This window comes from Pezoporus occidentalis, unplaced genomic scaffold (assembly GCF_034315485.1).
Source record: "Pezoporus occidentalis ecotype Australia unplaced genomic scaffold, CSIRO_AGI_Poc_V1 ctg16, whole genome shotgun sequence".
Lineage (NCBI taxonomy): Eukaryota > Metazoa > Chordata > Aves > Psittaciformes > Psittacidae > Pezoporus > Pezoporus occidentalis.
Window position 1 is genome coordinate 5,062,062 of NW_026913425.1, and position 21,677 is coordinate 5,083,738.

At 46.8% G+C, this 21,677-nt stretch overlaps 1 protein-coding gene across 2 annotated transcripts; it reads left to right on the forward strand.

The window, feature by feature from the left end:
- The first annotated feature begins 1,298 nt into the window (after nucleotides 1-1,298).
- Nucleotides 1,299-21,406, forward strand: GCNT4 (glucosaminyl (N-acetyl) transferase 4). Of its 2 annotated transcripts, XM_062612395.1 has the most exons (3): nucleotides 1,299-1,331; nucleotides 4,789-4,991; nucleotides 19,486-21,406. In XM_062612395.1, the coding sequence occupies exon 3, from the start codon at nucleotides 19,487-19,489 to the stop codon at nucleotides 20,852-20,854; it is 1,368 nt and encodes a 455-aa protein (XP_062468379.1). In that variant the 5' UTR covers nucleotides 1,299-1,331; nucleotides 4,789-4,991; nucleotide 19,486; the 3' UTR covers nucleotides 20,855-21,406. The 2 variants fall into 2 exon arrangements, with proteins under 2 accessions (XP_062468379.1, XP_062468380.1); XM_062612396.1 differs by lacking the exons at nucleotides 1,299-1,331; nucleotides 4,789-4,991 and adding an exon at nucleotides 8,868-9,107.
- The last annotated feature ends 271 nt before the right edge of the window (nucleotides 21,407-21,677 follow it).

The window sequence follows — 21,677 nt, forward strand, 5'->3', positions numbered from 1 at the left end:
GCAGCAGTGTCCTGATTTCACTTGTGTTTCTGTGGAAGGAGCCGAGGCATACGGTTACATACAACTCGGTTACAGCGGCTTAAGCAATTAGCAGCCTTCAGCCGGAGCTGTCACAACAGTGCCCAGCTGCGAGGTCTGCGCTGCCGGAGCAGACATGCTTTCCGCTCTGGCGGCGTCTTCTAAATTGCCGACCGAACCGGTGCAGCAGGCGAGCGGTGCCTCGGAGAGCAGAGCCCAGCCTCTCAACCTGACCTTAAAACACCAGTCTTTGCCTGCAAGTCGCAGGGGGACCGCAGTATCCGAGTACGAGGGCAGGTCATTCGCTGTTGGCAGAGGTTCAAGGCGGTTGCCCCGCGCCCACCCGCCGCTCGCCCCGGCCCTTGGCACGTCTGTGCGTTCCGCGGGCTGCCGAGCAGAGGCCGCGGCCGCCCCGAGAGGAGGGCGAGGAGCTCCGCAGGAGCCCGGGCCGCGGGCGGGCCCTTCCCGGGAGGCAGAAGCCCATCCATTAGGGCCGCTCCGGCAGCCAGGCCGGCGGCACCGGGGCGCGTCCGAGCCCCGTCGCTTCCCCCGGCCGAGCGGGCTCCCTCCGCGCCACAGTGACGGCAAAGCCGCAGCGTGGACCTGCGCTCCCGCCTCCTTCTCCTCGCCTTGCCATCCCGGGACTTCTCCGAGCCCAGGTGCCGGCTCCGCTCCCGGGCACCTCGCTGCGGGTCCCCCTAGCTCCCCATCCTCCTCCTCCTGCCCGCCAGGTTGCGGGGCGGGCGGCGGCTCCTCCTTTTTCCTTCACGTCACAGTGTGCGGTATCGCACACATGTCCCTGCACACACATTGCACACATCGTACACCCACACTGTACACACACACCGGGCATCCACACTGTACACACACCCCGTACACCCACACTGTACACACACCCCGTACACCCACACTGTACACACACGTACGCACACGCGTTTCCAACCAGACGAGCGCTCCCGGAACGGCAGCTCCGCGCAGCCCCCTCACCGCTCCGCTCCGGTCCGTTCCGTTCCACCCCGCCCCGGTGAGTGCGGTGCCGACGGGGACGTCCCGGGACAGGGCGGTGGGAGCGCGGCCCCGCCGCAGAGCACGGCTGCAACTTTCCACTCGTAGCTGCGCGCTGGGGCCGCAGCAGCTCCCGCCTCCTCCCGGCGGCTCTGCCATAGGCGCAAACTTGGGGGCTCGGCAGCCGCGGCGGAGTTTGGAGGGGAGGAGATGAGAAGGAGGAGGAGGAAGGGGCGGTGGGTGTGCGGGGCGGCGCTGAGCGGGGCCGGGCCGGGCGCGGAGCTAGCGGCGGCCGGAGGACAAGGAAGGTGGGTGCTGGCGGGAGCTCCGGTAAGAACGCTCCGTGCGCTTTGAAAGTTAATGACGGGGGAATTTTACGTGTCGGGAGCAGAAACTGGCGGCCGTAGGTCGGGTACGAGGCTACCGGCGTTGGAAGTGAAGGCTCACAGCCTGGCCGCAGCCCGGCTCGCAGAAGGTGTGCCCCGCTGCTGCAACCCCAAGAGCTTTTCCTGGGGAGCAACAGTTACACCAACTTACCGTGCGGTTTGGTAACAGGAACCAGGTGGTTGTGGAGCTGGCTGAACTCTGTCGTGTTTTGGTTGGTGTTTTTTGTCTCTGAGTAAATTGCTAAAACCATACCCGTTAGTCTGGAGTCGTGTTTTAATGTGCCAAGTGTATTTACTTATTTCTTCAGTATGGAAAGAAAGAGGCTTTTTTCCTTGTGAGGAAACAAAAAGTCACAGAACAGCAAAGATCTGTCAGAAACTTATTTTTTTCCTCGAGGAGAGGCAGTGGCAGCTTCTCTCTCATTACAGAGTGAACAGGCTCATAGTGTTAGAGCGAGGCTTATGGAAGGAGACCTTAAGGTGAGCTTCCCTTGAGGTTAACTTACTGTGTCCCACTTGAGGATCTGCTCCACTAACACCCTCTGAGTTATTCCGGAGATCTAGTTCACAAACCAGCTTGTTTCATTTTGACTTAGGCAAATTTCCCTCATAACAACCTTTCAAAATAAATACATTTCCTTAATGATAATATTTTTGCGTTTGATAGCCTGAGAGAGAAACAGCTGAAGGGTAGATATGGTAGATAGACTTGTGATTGGAGCAGACATGGTGAACAGAAAGAGCTTCTTGCACTCTTTCAGACAAGAACTACAACAGTCAAGTGACACTGAAAGGCAAAAAAATGAAACAAGTGAAAGTGGGGTTTTGTGCACCATACTCAGGTCAGCTGTAGAGTGTTTTGGCTCTGCCCCTACTCTACTGGATGCCATAAAACTCATGTGGGTTCAAAAGCAACCGGGTGGAAGAAATCGAAATTTCAAGAGAAGTAGAAAGTTGTAACCACCTGCTTTGGGTGCTGCTGAGCTGTGAGAGAATAGAAAAAGAAAGAACATGTGGAGAAGATGGTGGAGGATACTTGTTATGTTTTTCCTCCTCTTTCCAGCCACCTGCTTTCAGGTACTTTGAGACAAATTCCTGGACTGCATGGGCCGGATGGGTTTGATGTGCCTGTTCTTCCATGCAGATAGCTTTTCTGAGATGGTTGTAGAAAGGGAAGTGAAATTGTGCTGCATTTGTGCACCTGGGGGTTTTGGTCCTACGCATCTGATACTGATGGGTTTTGTTCCAGTTCCTGTGTATCCTCTATATGCTACCCAGCTGTAAAAGCATTTGAAGATCACTAAGAGCCCTGGCTAATGCTTTCTGACATGAGTCTTATAAATGAACAATTCTTAAGGTCTGTAACTTTTTGGAAAGCAGCAATGGTGTGATAGGGGGTACATTCAGGTTTGAATTGCTTGTATTGACATAACCCTTGTGCTGGGATTACACTGGGAATGCAGGAAAGGGACTAGGCACTAAACCTGTTTGTGTACTGGGCTGTATACATTTTGTGGATGACAGCCTATACTGAGCATGCTATTTTCTGGCCTAATATGCAAATTATTCTAGTCAGCCAATAGGTCATCATAAAATGCCCTGGTGGCTGAGAGCAGATCTCTGAAATTCCTCTGAAGCAGTTCAGGTAAGCTGGGAAGAATTAACCAAAGTTAAAATTAAAAAGCACAGAGTCGAAGCTTTGTGCCGTCATGTGCCATCATTAGGTAAAAGAAAACACTGAGTGCTGAGGCACAGGATTCAGGGAATCCCAGAACATGTTGAAACGTTGGTTGAGAGCAAACAGGTAAATTTAGAGATTCTTTGTCACATGGATCTTGTCAGCCTGGCAGCTCTTAGCCTGGCCAGATACAGATGGGAGCCTCAGCAGGCATCCACAATGTACAGTATGATTTCAAGAGGCTTTGTGTCCACCAACGGGGCAGAGCAGAGCATAGCATTTTCAGAGATCAGCAGAAAGATTTCAGGAGAGGGCGATGTGGGGATTTTGTAAGCACATTAGCTGTTGATCAAAGCAGGGAGTGGAGCGCCAGGGGGGTGCTGATGTACCTGCTTGGCCATTAGTCTTGGGGGTTACTGGGTACCTACGTGACAAAGTGACTTCATGTAGGAAGTGGGTAGGGAGCATGAGCTGTCCTGATACATGCTGAGGAAGTGAGTTTTGTCTCGCCAACAAATGATGCTTAAGAGAACTCTAGCAGGAGCTTATGGCATTTGTGTAGCTGTTACAGCTACACGAAGGCATCTGGAGTCATACAGTGACTCCAGCTTTTGAATTCTCCCAGGAAATACGTAAAGGAACTAAGAGATGCAGCAGATGAGTCACAAAAAGCTCATTTCTGCAACATAATTTTATCAATTAACATTTTCTACCACTGTACCCCTCCCACCACCCTGAAAAGGGGTGAAGTGAACCCAGCTACTCTCATGCTACATTGCATCGTTTGCATACAGGGAGTGCCAAATATTGAGGGAATTCAGAAACTGTTTCCACTGTATGAAAATGATGTGCTGGGCACATTGAGCTAAGGCAGGACTGGAGGATCCCATGGATCTGTAGCACTCAGACCTCTCTTTGGAGCCTATGAAATCAGCTTGCTCCTGCCACACTGGAGGAGAGACCACAGATAACAAGCTCCATAGTACAGAGATGTGTGGTTTGTAAATCCATATGAGCTGGAAGGTTGATGATGAGGAGGAGGTTGGTGTGCACAGCACTGTGGTCAAAATGCAGGTGGAGAGGAGGAGAATGCTACATATGCCAAACAGTACATTGTTTAGTTCCCCAAATTTCCTTGTAACCATCACACACAGGAGGCTTAGGTAAAATAGCACCAAAATATATTTCTTGCCATATAAGAGACATCGTATGCCACATGAGATAGTTACATATAGGTGAACTTGCAATGTGGAGTGTCATGTCTCAACAGAGTTTCAGAAAGCATCACCAGGACCACGGGAGTCACACCAGCAGTCCAAATTTTGGGCCTTGGCTCTCTGGCAGAGCTATTTTACCTGTGAAGGGAACAAAGCCTCCCAGACCTGAAGCCTCAGTACCTGAAGTACTGTGTGAGTTTTGAACTTGGTGAGGCTTTTGAGAGAGATTCCTTGCATTTTGGCACTTTTCTGCCTCTCCCCAGGTCCTCTTTACACTGCTGTAGAAGGAAATTAGGTTGCTTTGATGTAATCTCTTCTTTTTATGGTGTTTTCTTCTCCCCATCATGGCACTTTGAAATGCTATGCAAGTAGACAAAAGTATAGGTTTATTATACAGATAATGGCTTCTGCAGCTTATCACACAAGCTGCTTCCTGTTTTTCAGCTAACATTTTCCTCTTTTCTTTTGTAATCTGTGCAAGGAGTAATGTTGTCCCTGCCACTTCTGTACAGCTGACTCCATATGATCTTGAAGCACCCGTAAAGGTGAAGGCTGTGGGCACCCCAGCAGGATGCAGCAGTCACCAGGACTTTGTTTGGCCATCAAGCTGGTTGTGCCTGGGTTGATCTTGGACAGAGCATCTTGAAGAGCTCTGCAAGGAGAAGAGACCACAGCAAAGCCCAGGAGGTATGTTTGTAGCTCCACTTGAAATGGTCTTGTTGATCATCATTTCACAAGGTGACTTTGGCAGTGAAGACTTTGACTGGAAGGGGGTAATTTACAGTGGGGGCTTGCAGGCAGGAGTCTGCAGACAGTGTGGTGGAGAGGTGAAGGAAATGGAGGAATATTCTGAGCTGTTAATGGGAGCTTTTCTGCAGTGTGGTGCAGTCTTTCCTGCCTCCCTGTCTAACAGGAAACTTCCACCCTATTTTACAGTGCTGCTCCTTGCCAATGTACACAACTGCTGGCCCTTCAGGGCTGATATTTACGTTTTGCGGTAGTCTGGGGGTAAAGGTTAACCCTCTCTCCACCGTGGTAGTTGTATTATTTTAAACTCTCATATCAGTTGGAATGAAGCTGTTAAACTCTAGATTGCTCCATATTAGAAGAGAGTAAACTCTGTTTACTGGTTGGTTTTGTTTGGTTGTGTTTGCTGGGTTTTCTTAATTATTTTTTTAATAATTTACTATATATTTTTATTTACATTGTTTTTGTCTTGACTTATGCCTTTATGGTACATTATGTCCTTTCCAAACATTGATACTCCCATCTCTTGAAGTCAGAGAATTTAAACATTCAACATACAAGCAATTGGGCTTGAGAATTTCCATGGCCGACTATCCCTGGACTTTCCACAGAGTTCCTGCTTTAACAGAGCTGCAGATCCTCTGACTAGCAGGACAAAATAGTTTGGGATGTACCAAGGGATTTTCTGAGAGATTTTTCTTTCCAGGCCTCCACCAGAACAGCTTCCATCAAAAGTTATTGTAAAGCAGTTAGGTTTAGTCAGGGATGCAGAGGAACCAGGTTCACTTCTCTCATGTGCTGCTGTCTTCTTGTGTGACCCTGCAGAAGTCACCTGCCTCTTTTCCTGTCCAGAGATCAGAGAGATAGATTCCCTTTACCTCGACATATCTGTCTGTGGGACATAGATATGCAGGATTTAATGTCAGATATTTTACTGCAGTTGTGGGGATCACTGATGTACTGAAGGCAACTAGAAAAAGGCATCCAGCCTTCTCTAAAGATAGAGTTGAGACTGAGTGGCAGGCAAACAAAACAACTTGCTGTCAGCAGAGCAGGTTCTGTTAGGAAACACAGATCTATGTATCCCAGGCAATGAGGAGTCATGTTAAGCACTGGGACAAAGTCATATGTGATAACCATAATTGCCAAATCTTTGCAGAGCCTGTGTTTCCCATGAGTGTGGTGAGAAGCTGCCTTTCCTCTTGCAGAAGCACAAAACAGGCTGTGGTAAACTGTAGATTTTTGTTGTTTTTCCTTAGGGCACTGTGTTAAGTCTTCAGAGTCTTAAAATTGGCAGGCTTATAATTTAATTAGGCTTGGGCCTAGAAGTAATGACGTATTTTTCCACATGTTTTAATTAGAGGTCCATAAGGCAGTATGTAAGTAATTGTAGTTACTTAGCTCTTTAGTTGCCCATCATTTAGAGGAAATCTAAGTATTACATTAGGCAGGCCAAAACAAGAGAGTGAGCTGTGTGGACTGAGGCTGGTAGTGGGTGCTGCTCTGTTGCAGGGGCATGGGCTGAGGCTCCAGTGTAGGGAAAGTGGGTGGAAAACCAGACAAACTCGATAGGATCAACTGATCTAGCTTTAATGCCAATAAAAATTACTCCTACAGAAGCTGCATGATCCCTATCAGTAGGTAATTTTGCAATGGAACTAACCAGCTATCAGCAGTAAACACTAGCACATGAATAAATTAACTTTCCCAGCTAGCAGCATTGAATAAACAAGTAGAGTTAAAAGTTTAATTCAGACAGACAAAAAAACTCAATCACTTCATTACTTTCCTCCTTCCTTAGCTTCCCAGGAACACTGTCCCCTCTACCTTCCCTAGAGATCCACGAACTGACTTGATTTGTGTAGAGAGAAAACCAGAAGAAATTAACTGTGTTTGCAGAGTTGGTCCTGCAAACAACTCGACCAAATTTGCATTGCTGTATGAGCGGGTGTGTATTAGGCAGAGATACTTTATCAGGGAGAACTTTTCCCAGAGTGTTTTTGCCTGGAGGAGAGGGAATTGTTCCCATAGCTCCTGCTATCATATGGTAATAGTGTTGGTTGCAAATACACCATGACCTGGTTTCCAAGGAAAGGCGTAGACACTGTTTTTGCCTCCAATGCCTCTGAGGGAGGTAAGTAACAAGTGACAGAAAGCCCCTGTTTTACTGCTCTCTTTGATTTTCTTTTTTGGTTGTTGTTAATGCTGCTGACATGAAAGCACTTACATGCATTGATCCCTCTCTCCATTCTTCTCTTTAATTATTTTCCAGCCTCAGTTCTGCTGCTCCTATTCTCAGGACCTATTCCCTTTTTATTTTTTTAACCTAAGTGATATGCAAGGAGCCTGGTTTGTGCTGTGTATCGGCAGAAGGGTTTCTCCATAGGGGAGAGAACAACATAGTAGGGCAGAAGCACTCCTGCTCCTCTGCACCTGCTCTCTCTGTTTTCTCTCCTTCCACAGACTTGCATTCAGACTTGTCCTTCTCATCAAACTCTTGCTCTATGGCAAGCACACAAGCAGGTTGCTCCACGACAGCGTTCATATAGAGTACTATGTATTTCCAATCCACTGGGAGAGAGTACTGCCTACTCACAGCCTGAATTTTCCAAGAATCCTTATTCGGATAGCAGCCAGTGTGTCTTGTCACTTCCCACTTCGGGTTACCCACTCTCAGGCTGGTTGTGTGGTGTGACAAGCAGGTGTGATGACAGAGAATGAGATGATTCCCACCAGCTGGCCATCTGTGCAGGACACCAAAATCATTTATGGCAACTGTTGAGAGTCACAGACCTCTTTGATGGGTAATGCTAAAGTAGAAAAGTAGTATAAATTCAATAGGGCTACACATAAGGGAGATCACAGCTTTTGTATTTCTGTAGCTCAATGTAGTTAGTGGTTGAGCTTGAGCTTTTGCTATCTACTCAACAGGTCCTTCAGGGAGGGCTGGCAGAGGGCAGACGAGAGGGGCCAGTGGACATTGCCTGGTACATACCTTGTGTTCCTCAGGGAAGTTGCAATGTTTGCTGTTGCTGTTGCAGGCAGGGTACAAGCTTACTCGGGTACCCCTGCCTGCATGTCCTGCTGCTGAACCTGTTGCTTTCAGTGCTGCCTGGAGTGCCTTTCCATCTTAACGGGTCAGATCAGCCTGCTCTGAGCAAAGATCCCTCCTGCCTCCCTTGATAAAACCCAACCTTCAAAGTGGGATTTTCATACTTATACCTTCAGGAAGGCTTCTGATGCATCTTGGCTCCACCAGGCTCTGGTCTTCCTGTGATGGACCAGGCTGGTTCATGACAGCTCCACCCTTCAGGCAGCATCTGGGGAGCTCACAGGCTCTGTAGATCCACCTGGCAGCTTCTGCCTTTAATCACTTAAGTGTTCATGTTTAGCGGAGCACAAGCTACATCAGAAAAGACACAAAGGAAAGGGAATAAAGTACTGGGAGCTGCAAAAGTCTTTGTAGTCTCAAAGTGGTTGACAAGCTGTTAATAAATCAGTGTGATCTGAAAACAAACTGGGAACACCTCCGCAGTGCATAGGAAAGGTTGAAAGAAGACCATAGATTTTGATGAGGCCAATGGCACATTTGCCCCTTTTTGGACCAGCTACAGCAAACTCTTACTTGGGTACTTTTTAGTTACAGATGGTCTCTATTAAAAGTATCTTGTCTGAGCCTTCACTATTCTTCATGGTTGAGTTTACCCTATGGGAGCTTTTGCTAAGTGGGAAGAAGGAAAAAAGAGTAGATGTTAAAATGTAAATACCCATAGGTCTTTGACTTTAGAGTTACAGAAAAATAACCTTGAATAATGCAGCTATTACTTTAAAAGACAGCTTTTTGGAAATTGCTTTATTCCCAAGAAGGCTGTTTCCAATAGCCATAGATTAGTCATTTGAGAAATAAGAACAGAGTCTTCTGGAGGGGTTGGGGCTGATTCTTCAGTGCCGGGGGATCCACTATCTATTTTGCCCCAAGGCAGTCAGCTTTCATGATAGGTGATATATACTGCTGGTAACAGCGGTGCAAGAGGTTGTTGACTATGTGGACTGCAGGTAAGACTTGCTGTGCAGAGCAAGAGAAGTGTGAGAGTTGGTAGTTTGGTTTGCTGAGGGTGAAAGTAGCTGCATATTCCTGACATTGGCATCACTATGTTGCACAGACTGGGAGCTGCTGTTAGTCCAGATACATTGGGTTTATGCAAACAGCAGAAATAAATATGTGAGCAGCAGCAGTAAAGCCCTGGGCTCTGTAAGGATCCAGGGCTCTCCATATGTAATTCATTAGGGTCTTAGTAAAGTGGAAACATGCCTTCAGAGCGGCAGCATGAGCCCAAAGCCTGCCAATTTCTCTGCACTGCTGAAGGAAATCTGTTTGTTTCTCTGGGTTGCTCAAATCCTTCCTTAACCCTTTATAAAGGGGTGTCCTAAAAGAGAGCTGAATCCACTGTAACCCTGGTGGATATGAGCCACTGGAGGTCAGCCAGAGCAAGAGCTTGTTTCTCTGGGTGGGATCAGGCTTGTGCTGACCAGAGCAGCTTCCAGGCTGGCTTTTCTCCACTGCTCCTGAGCACCTCTCTGGCGGGGAGGAGATACTTGGTGCTGCTGGCAGAGGATCAGGGTCAGGTGCAATGCTGCTACCCACCGAAAGCTTCACATCACCAAGGCTACATCATTGCAAGCGGAGCTGGCAGAGCTCATGATGCTGGGCTTTTGTCCTGGCTCCTGTTTGTTGGGGCAGTGACTTCCTGGGGAATGCTTCATCCAGCCCATCTTGCACCCTGTGCTCTGGGACAAACTGATGGCCCTTTGCAGCTCCTTATGTCTTTCCACCAGCTGTGGAGAGGCCTCAGATATTTAGTCTGGCGAACTAAGCGAAATGCAGATTTCTCCAATGGAAATCTTCACAGTCTAGCTGTGACTTAGACTCTAATGTGACAAATAGATAATGGGTCTGTTAATCAGACTGATGCAGGTGTTTATTCTTGGCCAGCATGCAGAGGGTAAAATCCACGTTTTTTTTTTAAGCAAAATTACAGAATCACAGAATCCCAAGGGTTGGAAGGGACCTCAAAAGATCATCTAGTCCAACCCCCCTGCAAGAGCAGGGTAAACTAGAGTACACCACACAGGAACTTGTCCAGGCGGGCCTTGAATATCTCCAGTGTAGGAGACCCCACAACCCCCCTGGGCAACCTGTTCCAGTGATCTGTCACTCTCACAGTAAAGAAATTTTTCCTGGTGTTCACATGGAACCTCCTATGCTCCAGTTTACACACACTGCCCCTTGTCCTATCACTGGACATCACTGAAAAAAACCCAGCTCCATCATCCTGACACTCACCCTTTACATATTTGTAAACATTGATGAGGTCACCCCTCAGTCTCCTTTTCTCCAAGCTAAAGAGACCCAGCTCCCTCAGCCTCTCCTCGTAAGGGAGATGTTCCACTCCCTTAATCATCTTTGTGGCTCTGCATTGGACTCTTTCAACCAATTCCCTGTCCTTCTTGAACTGAGGGGCCCAGAACTGGACACAATATTCCAGATGCGGCCTCACCAAGGCAGAGTAGAGGGGGAGGAGAACCTCTCTTGACCTACTAACCACACCCTTTCTAATGCACCCTAGGATGCCATTGGCCTTCTTGGCCACAAGGGCACTTTGCTGGCTCATGGTCATCCTCCTATCCACCAGGACCCCCAGGTCCCTTTCCCCTTCACTACTGTCCAGCAGGTCAGCCCCCAACCTGTACTGGTACATGGGGTTGTTCTTCCCCACATGCAAGACTCTACACTTGCCCTTGTTGAATTTCATCAAGTTCCTCTCTGCCCAATTCTCCAACCTGTCCAGGTCTCCTGAATGGCAACACAGCCCTCTGGTGTGTCAGCCACTCCTCCCAGTTTAGTATCATCAGCAAACTTGCTGAGGGTACATTCAGTTCCCTCACCCAGGTCGTTGATGAAAATATTAAACAGCACTGGTCCCAGCACTGACCCCTGAGGGACTCCACTAGTCACAGACCTCCAGCTAGATTCTGCCCCATTGACCACAACTCTCTGCCTTCTTCCTTCCAACCAGTTCTTGATCCACCTCACTACCTGATCATCAAGCCCACACTTCCTTAGCTTATCTATGAGGATGCTGTGGGAGACAGTATCAGATGCCTTACTGAAATCAAGAAAAACCACATCTACCGCTCTACCATCATCCATCCACCTAGTTACTTGCTCATAGAAGGCTGTAAGGTTGGTCAAACATGACTTCCCCTTGGTAAAACCATGTTGGCTGCTCTTAATGACCCCCTCATCCTTGATATGTCTAGAGATGGTGTCAAGAATAAGTTGTTCCATCACCTTTCCAGGGATGGAGGTAAGGCTGACCGGTCTATAATTACCCGGGTCCTCCTTCTTGCCCTTCTTATAGACCGGCGTGACATTTGCCATCCTCCAATCCTCAGGCACCTCACCTGTTTCCCACGACTTACCAAAGATGATGGAGAGTGGCTCAGCAATGACCTCTGCCAGCTCCCTCAGCACCCATGGGTGTATTCCACCCGGACCCATCGATTTATAGATGTCCAGATTACTTAACTGATCCCTAACCCAATCCTCATCTACCAAAGCAAACTCCTCCTTTATCCCAACTCCTTCTGGGGCTATAGGAATCTGGGTCCCCCAGGGAGAGTCTGCAGGAATAAAGACAGAGGCAAAGAAGGCATTCAACACCTCTGCCTTCTTTATATCCTTTGTCTCCAGGGCACCCACCTCATTCAGCAGTGGGCCTATATTGCCTCTTGTGTTAGTTTTATCCGCTGTGTATTTGAAGAAGCCCTTTCTATTGTCCTTGACCCGACTTGCAAGATTAAGTTCCAAGGAGGCCTTAGCTGTCCTAATTGCTTCCCTACATCCTCTAACAGCTGTCCTATATTCCTCCCAAGTGGCCAGCCCCTCCTTCCATAATCCATAGATTCTTTTTCCGTATGAGTTTGCCCAGCAGTTCCTTGTTTAACCATGCTGGTCTCCTGGCTCCCCTACTTGACTTCCCACTCATTGGGACACTCTGATCCTGAGCTTTGAAGAAGTGGTCCTTGAATGCTGACCAACTATCTTGAGCCCCTTTACCACCTAGTACCCTTTGCCATGATACTTCCCTTAGCAATTGATTGAAGAGGCCAAAGTTTGCCCTTCGGAAATCCAGAATTGTGGCCTTGCTAGGTATTCTATTCCTCCCACACAAGATCCCAAACTCCACCATCTCATGGTCACTGCAGCCCAGGCTGCCATTGACCATCACCGCTTCAACCAGACCCTCCTTGTTGGTGAGTACTAGATCCAGCAGCGCTCCTCTCCTAGTTGGTTTGTCCACCATTTGCATTAAGAAGTTATCATCAATGCACTGGAGGAGCCTCCTAGACTGTGAATGACTGGCTGTGTAAGTCTTCCAGCAAATATTGGGGTAGCTAAAATCCCCCATGAGGACCAAGGCCTGTAGTCGTGAGGCTGCTTCCAGTTGCCTGTAGAAAGCCTCATCAACTCCTTCATCCTGATCAGGAGGTCTATAATAGACCCACACAACTGTATCACCCGTACCAGCCTGTCCCTTAATTCGCACCCACAGACTTTCCACTTGCTCCTCATCTGCCTCTGGACAGAACTCAATACATTCCAGTCTCTCTCTCACATAAAGAGCACCTCCACCACCTCGCTTTGCTGATCTATCTTTCCCAAAAAGGACATAGCCATCCATAACCACATTCCAGTCATGTGAGCTGTCCCACCATGTCTCTGTAATTGCCACCAGATCATAACCTTTAGACCATACACAGACTTCTAACTCCTCCTGTTTATTCCCCATGCTGCGTGCATTGGTGTACAGGCATTTCAGGGAGCGAGCTGAGCACGCTACTGGCACCCTTGGGAGGCGGGAGGTCTTCTGGTCTTCATTAACACTAGAACAATGCCCCACTAGTTCAAACCCAGCTACAACCCCCTCGCACTTTGAATCTAACCTAAAGCTCTGTGAGTGAGCTCTGCTAACTCTTGCCCTGGTACCTTTTTCCCCTGTGGGACAGGGTCTATACAACTACTCTTTCCCTCAAATGAAACAATACATTGAGAGTCCTCCCTAGTCGGCCATCCTTCAAGCCCTACCATGTTTCTCTTGGGCTTGTCCCTAACAGGCCCAGTTATCTCCCCCCCTTCATATCTAGTTTAAAGCCCTGTCAATGAGCCCTGCTAACTCCTGCCCCAAAAACCTTTTCCCCCTCTGGGACTGGTGTATCCCACCTGCCACCAGCAAACCAGGTGTCTCATATAGCAGCCCATGATTGAAAAACCCAAACCCCTGCCTTTGGCACCAGTCATGTAGCCATACATTAATCTGCAGACTCTTCCTATTTATCTCTTCACCCTTGCTTCTAACAGGTATGGAGGCAAACACCACTTGCGCTCCAGACCCTCTAACCAGCTGTCCCAGGGCCCTGAAGTCTCTCTTCATTGCCCTTGCCCTCCTTGTAATAATTTCGTCACTGCCAATCTGAAAAAACAGCAGTGAATAGTAGTCAGAGGGCTGCACCAGATCAGGGAGTTTCCTTTTAACATCTCTAATCTGAGCCCCAGGTAGGCAGCAGACTTCCCTGTGGCATGGATCAGGTCGACAAATGGGCCCTTCTGTGCCCCTCAGAAGGGAGTCACCCACCACAATTACTCTTCTTCAGTGCAGAGAAAGGAGAGGAGGATATCCCTGAGAGCCAGGGTTTATGCAGGGGCTGTATAACTCAGGGAGGATCTGGACAGAAGACCTATGCACGGTGAAGATCTAGGGCTCCTGCCTTCCTTGGCTGTGAAAACTCACCTTGATTCCTGTTTGCAGGAGCTGGGGTGACTCCCAGAGGGGTGGGAAGGGGAAGGGCAGGCATGGGAGAAAGTCCCAGGCTCTCATGATGGATCTGCCCCATTCCCCTCTCAACACCCAACAGCAAAGTCCCACAGCCCAGGCTGCACTGAGGTCCATGTGGGAAGGAGAGGAGAAGGAATGGGGTGCTGTGGGTGTTGCTTCCTTCCAATAGAGAGGTGCCTAGTTGAATACAAGTATGACATGCTGCAGTCTGCTCGCAAAAACTCCAGACTAGCAATGCTTCAAGGATACGCTTGGGGAAGTCCACAGGGTAAGTGCCTGGTGGTTTGTAGAAATTATTTCAGTCAGTGGAGCTATAATTAGAATTGTTTTTGGGGTTTTTTCCCACCCTCCCAAAAGAAGCCCTAGAACCAGGCTTTAATTAATGAGCCTTAATGAGCCTTTCCTTTGGTTTCACCTTGCAAGATTTAACATTTCAAGCAATTACAGCCTTTCAGTAGGAATTCAACATTTCTGTGTTGTTGTAATCTGTATTGTAAAAGCCAAGAGAAATATCTACTGGTTCAAATTGCTTCTCTGGCCATTATAGGTACACTTTACTTTTAATTCCGTGACAGTATGAGCTCAGGTGATTTGTCCAAGCATGTTGCCTATGGATAGTGTACAGGTGCAAACACTGCTTTTCATGCCTGTAACGTGCCCACTGTAGGGGTTTGTACACTTTTGGGTACTCTGCAGCTTCGCTGGCTGTTGATTTATCTTTATGGATTGCCAACAGGAGCAGCAGCTTTTCTCAGGAAGATAAAGTTCTGCACATCTGGCTGATAGCAGCTGGAAGTGACCATTGAGGCATCAGTCTTCACAGGTATTCCCTGTGATCAGACCATACTTCACTTCCCCGAACTTTTGCTGTGTTACTCATAATACATATACAAATGTCCATAGTCAAATATGTGTTATTTCCTCTGTTCTTATTTCTCTATTCTCTCTCTCTCCCCCAGTTGCCTCAAGTCAATAGAAACCAATGGGTAATTGTAGTATATATCCTTACGTGCATTTTCTAGCACATTTTTTCCTTCAGCTTGGTCTTCTTTTCTAGCGCTTCCTTTAGCTGGCCATAGCTTGGTTCATAACTTTCAACACTTTGAGTACACAAGGGAGAAAGCTTATCCTCTGATTCTGTGGGTTTTGTAGGGTTTTATGAGTGCTGTGTGAGCCACAGGAGAGCTGCAGAATTCTTCTGCAGCCTTCTTATAGATAAGACATGCACACTGGGTTGAAACACAGAGCAAGGAGTGGAGCTCCGCTGCCCATTTGAAGAGTGCCATGTTATTTTCTGGTCCTCCTGCAAGTGCAACATCACACAGACAGCAGAGCCTGGCTGAAGACTGCCTTGGAGGTGAGGTCTGAGAACCTCAATTGGAGAGTGACACAGGTCAGCCTCTGCCCTGTTCTCCTGGGAGGGTTTGTCCTGCTGGCTAATGCAGCACAGAGTTCAGCGGAAGGACGACTTGATCTGCGGCTCAACTTTTTAGAAGGGTGTGAAATTCTCCCACCACCTTGTTCCTTCTTTTGCGTCATTGCTCAGCTTGCTGAGTTGCCAAAAGCAAACTATGCTAAGTGTTTGAAGGTGTAAAACTGCCCAAAACAGCTCTTCTTGCAGGGAGAAAACTATGAAAAACAGGCAGTGAAATACATCAGTGGAAACCCCAGCTGTTTTCTGGGTGGGATACAAGTGTTGCTGTCATGGATCTAACCAGCAATCCCTCTTCTGGTCCAGCAGTAGATAAAAGCAGATTCAGAGAACAGAGCGATGGTCACAAGAAACTTTTTTATTGGTAAAAATTTCCTGTCAGAAGTCTTGGCAGCTGGTAATTTCCTGATGTTGTGGTTCCAGGGAATTCAGCTTTCTGTCCATATTTATGTATCGGCAAAGGCAACTCTGGAAACTCTCAATAACCAGCTGATTGCCTAATTTCTTTTTGAATCTTGCTGAGCTCAAGGTCTTTAAGATACCTTATTACAAACTACAATTGTGTTGTGTAATAGCGTGTTTTGTTACACAACACAAATGTGTTTCCCTTCTATTTGTTGCATGTCTTTTTAATCAGAACATCCCTTGCTTTACAGAAGCAAAGGATAAATAAAAACACCCATTTACTTTCTCTGAATCATTCAGTACTTTGTATGCCAGCCAGTAAGCACCCTGACCAGGTTAAATGCTGTGTATGTGGTCTGTATAGCCCAGCTGTGTAGTATGTGTTGGTTGCAAGATGAGATCGATTTCCATTAATTTTCTCGGGAGTCTTCTTGCATGTAAAAGAGAAAATGCAAACAATTTACAAAACCAGGCACAATGGCAATGCCAAGCTTCCTTCCTAGTATAAAGTCTTTGTGAAAAAAAATGGAACCTCGGTTCTGTCTATACTATGGTAGCCCTGGAGAAAAAGAATACTCATGAGCAAGATAACCAGAGGTGGCATCTGGTCAGTGCTACCTAGATGGGTGTTTCAGGTGATTCTAGGTGCCTGTTGCTGTCTGCCACATGTCATTCATTTCCTCCTCCAAAGAAGACTGCAAGTACAGTACATTGCTATGCCTAGGAGGGGCTTTGAATGCTGCATGTGGTAAGAAATAGGAGTTTGGCGCTTGAATCAAAACCTGATGAGATTTGTGGTAGCTCTTATGTCCCACAGGATTTTATTCCCTGGTCTTATACTGTACCTCATGAAACCTCAGTCTTTTGTAGGGACTAACTTTATACTGTTTAAAGGCAAATGACGTGTGCCTAAAGAGCAAGGCTGTTGCCCTCGTATTAATGTACCAAGCCTGGCTGTGGATTGCATTGGCAGTTACAACAAGAAAGTATGAATTTAATACAGATGGAGCAGGAGCAACAGCAGGATATAGGTAGTGGTTAACTACGCTTCTGGACAGATGTTCCTTAAGATGTGCCTAGGAGTGGTTGGGATCACATGTGGCCTGATTCTGTGTGGACCACTGCTGGTGATGGTGATATAATGTGTGTTATAAAAAACCAAACCAAAACCAAACCACAACAAAGCAAACGGATGGAGTGGGGGATGTAATTGCTGGCTCCTGATCCTCTCATCTGACCGGATGCTGGCCCAGATCAGTGGGAGATCCTCCCTAAACATGGGATTTGGTGGAGGAGCTGACATTTCTCACCGATGATCCTTAATTCCTTCCTCCACAGGAAATTTGAGCCATGCTCAAATATTCTGGATTTCTTGACCTCCTTTTATGGCATAATAGTGTCTTTCGGTTGGCAGTGCCAACAACCTTAGGAATGTTCAGGTAACTCAGTGTGGATCCTTTGCTCATCACCTGCAAAGAGCAAGTCCTCAGTGCTGTGCAGGTGATTTCTTGCACACCCTGGTCCAAGTCCAGACCACACTGGGCTCCAGCAGTCTGGATTACTAGTTTCAGGCAGGGAGGTGTGGCGCTATAGCGTTTTTGTTGTTTTGCCTAGCAACAGAATATTTGGCACTGGGTGGAAGCTGGCCAGGGTTACCATAGATAGAGCGGTTTGGAGCAGTGGAGGATGTGCTTTCCCTTTGCACTCCCTTTTGTTTGTCCTGGCTCTCTTTTTGCCTTTGGGAAGAAGGCAGAGGGAAAAGGAAGATTTGGTCCCTGAATGAGGTGAGCCCTGTTCAGCCAGGAGTGGTAAGGTTTGTCCTTGGTAACTAGGGAGACCACCAGGCAAAGGCACAGAGCGGGCTTCACAAGGAGGTCTTACCACACAGGTCTTCTCACTCCAAAGAAAAAACAGGGGCAGATTAGCTGTGTTTCTCTCTGCAGGGCTTCCAGCACATGGCTGGAAACCTGGATTTGGTTAGAGGCAGCTTCTGAGAGTGACTTTTCTCCAGGAACATAGGTACAGGAAGGATACACGTAAAGGGGACACCTGGATTAGACATCGAGCTGGGATTAGTTTGGAAAAGAAGTGAAGGAAAACACCTGCTGGCCAAGGGAGAAGGTGGGATTTCTTGGCTTTGTGGGGGGATAGGTCTGTTTTTCTCTTTGTTTGTACCTGGAGGTTGCTTGTAAAACCTGTAGAGACCTGCTGAGCTGCCTTCTGCAACATAGGTAGGTGTTGGCTTACCCTGCTTCCTTTCCTGGTCTACACCTGGTGCCCCCAGGTGAGATAGGGATGTGGCATTTCCTTATCCTCCCTGTTGCCCCCAGAAGAGAAATATCAAAGAGAAAGATGCACAGGGAAAGTCAAGGAGAACATAATAATGAAGCAGCTGTACCTTAACAGGCTGCATTTTAACTGAAGCTACAGCTTGCAAGACCTGACATTGGTGGGAATGGTAAAGATGCCTGAGTTAGTCTTGCAGCAAGTGTTGCATGTGCATCTCTATACTTAATTTTACAATGGGATCTGCAGACATCTGAGCAACTTCTGGTGACCCCACCATTTTATTCACTCTGAAGCATTCCGGAACAACTTCTTCTCAAGAGAAAATACTGTGAGCTGTTCAATCTAGAGGCAAAGTAGAGTTAGTTTAAGCTAATCAGAGCTAAGTTTAGTGCTGCACATGAGTGTGGGCTCCGGTCTAATTTTAATTTGAGAATCGCTACAGTGCTGCTTGCACTCAGCTGGTAAAGCTATATGGAAAGATGATCACTGTGTTTAGTTTTTATTGTGGTAACACCTCAACTGTTAAGTTGCTATACAGAAATGTAACTAAATACCCTGCTGCATAAAAAAGGGCTGTGTGCGTTTTTGCAGTTGAATCTGAGAATGTGTCACACGGGAGAGAACGAGGTGGCTGTGCTATTTCTCATTACTACCCTTCCTGCCCTCAAAGGTTACATTATGTAGTGATTCCAGTGTATGGAAGTCTTCATCCATCTCTCTGTTCAGGGTAGGTTAGCAATGTTTTCCAGAACAAATCTGGACAGAGGGAGGATGTTGGGCTTGTCAGACCCTTTGGGGAGAGGACAGGAAGGAAACTGGTTTCCCCTTGGACATCTTCACAGGCCAGCTCCAGTGTTGGAGACAATGAGGATGCTCTAACTGAATTCTAAAGTTTTCTGTTTAAAATACTAATATCTACCCTTAAGCATGCATTCTTTGCAGACTCACAAGAGCTCCCCTTGCTGCTCCCATTGAATCCCCTGGAGTTACTCGGGAAAGTAAACAATCCTTCCTACTCACTTGGAGGACAGTCATGTTTCTGCCAATGCAGGGGTTGCTGTACTTCAGTTCGTGACTCATAAGAAATTAAAAAAAAAGGTTTGGAAAATAAACAGTGGGAGTCTTGTTCCAACACTGTTGTTTAGCTGGAAATTATCTGAAATCCAAGTTGGTTTATTGCCTTCAGTCAGCTAATTCAGGCAAATGAAATCTTTGACTTACTATGGTAAAGTCTGACTCTCAATTAACATGATGATTAAGAAGAAACTGTGTATTTCCAGTGGTCTGTCCTGCTAGGATGTTGTTTATCCCGTAGACAGACCAGAGTGCACATGGCTTTGTTAGAATCTGGAACTACCTCTGATGCTTTGCTTCTGATTTAAAATACCATCACGTCTGTGTTTACTTACAGGATGAAGAGACACAAGTGTCCCTGCAAATGTCCCTCACGAAGGAAGATCCTGATCCTGTGTGTTACGGGGTGGCTGATAGCACTGCTGAAACTCCTCCATGTTGAAAGGCACTTTCTTCCTTTTAAGGGCATTTATTTGGTTGAGCCCTTCTTAAGCACTTCTTCTTATGTTAGGAACAGGTATTCCTACCTAAGAAATGAGTTCCAGTATGAAATTAATTGCTCGTCTATATTTGAACAAGATCCCCATGAAATTGGCAAGAGTTTAGAGATAAGAAGAAAGGAGATAATAGATTTAACTGATGAAGATGTTGTCGCAATGACAAGTGCTTGCCATGTGTATCGTTCTCTTAGGAAATATGACCTAAAACCTGTTTCTCCAGAGGAGGAGAGTTTTCCAATTGCCTACTCTTTGGTTGTTCACAAAGATGCAGTAATGGTAGAAAGACTCATACATTCACTGTACAGTCATCAAAATATTTACTGCATCCATTATGACCAAAAAGCAGCAAAAAGTTTCAAATCTGCTGTGAACAATCTAGCTAAATGTTTCCCCAATATTTTCATTGCATCGAAATTGGAGACAGTGGACTATGCACATATTTCACGGCTGCAAGCTGACTTCAATTGTTTGTCTGATTTGATGGAGTCTCCAGTTCCCTGGAAGTATGTTATTAATTTGTGTGGCCAAGATTTCCCTTTGAGGTCAAATTTTGAGTTGGTGGTTGAACTGAAGAAACTCCGTGGAGGAAACATGCTGGAAACTATAAAGCCGAGCAGTAGCAAAAAAGAACGATTTACTTATCACTATGAACTTATGAAAGTGCCTTATGAATATGTGCAGATGCCTGTAAAAACCAACATTTCCAAGGATCTGCCACCTCATAATATCGAGGTATTTGTAGGCAGTGCTTATTTTGTTTTAAGCAGAGAATTTATTCAATATACTCTTAGAAGCTCTCTTGCAAAGGATTTTTTTGAGTGGTCAAGGGATACATACTCTCCAGATGAACATTTCTGGGCCACTCTTGTACGTGTTCCCGGGGTCCCTGGGGAAGTTCCAAGGTCGGCCCAGGACATAACAGACCTACAAAGCAAAACTCGTCTGGTGAAATGGAATTATCTCGAAGAACATTTGTATCCCCCCTGCACTGGTACCCACCTTCGCAGTGTCTGCATCTATGGGGCTGCAGAATTAAGATGGCTTCTGAAATATGGACACTGGTTTGCCAACAAGTTTGACTCCAAAGTGGACCCTGTCCTGGTAAAATGCTTGGCAGAAAAGCTGGCAGAACAACAGAAAGAGTGGGTATATTTGTCATCTGATAAATACTTTCTGCACATAAATTCTATGAATGCCTCGCTATAAGCAGCACTGTCTTCCCTGCTGTCAGTACTGTGTGCTGTTATGGCACAGCACATGAAGTTCCTCTGCCTTGACCTGCTGCAGATTATGGACAAGCAACATCTGTTCTGCCTGAAGTTCAGGGCCCTGGAGAGAAAGGCGCCTGGCCATTTATTTATAAAAAGTCATGCCTCTCTGATTAACTGTGTTGTAGATTGCCACAATAGTTCTGTAACTGTTCTTCAGGGTGATTCTGAGAGGGTGAGGTTTGCTTTTGGAGGCTCTGGTGCTGTCTGTCCCAGTGGAATATTTCAGAGACGTGTTTTGCATCAAGTGTGTTTGTGTTTTTCTGGGAAACTCCAACACATCTGCCTGCCTGGTTCATTTTTCTTCACTTTTGTTTTTCCTAAAGGTATGAAACAAAGACCTCTCTATCTGCTACCTCAGGAAAACTGGAAGTGCCCACCTCATGGACAAAACCAAGAGGTCAGCATGACACCAAATGAGCCATGTGCCCTTATCTGAAGTCCCAAACTTCCCATCTGTGGGAGCTAACAAAGATCTTTGCAATGCGAATATGACTGGACAATATAAGGGAAAGATCCTTAGATACCACAGTGTCCATAGTGTTGTTATCCCAGCGCATTTGTGCATTGCTTTTCCTTCTGTGAAGCATGTGCTTGGGTGCTATGCCTTGCCTATGAAACTGGTGGTGGTTGAAACAGAATTATGTGCTCTTATTCTTCAAAGGCTTTTACAAGCGTGCCCTAAGGGCAGTCACTGCATCTCCATAGAGTAGATAACCATGCCCAAGGGAGGTCAATCTTCATTTCTGTCTTTGCCCATA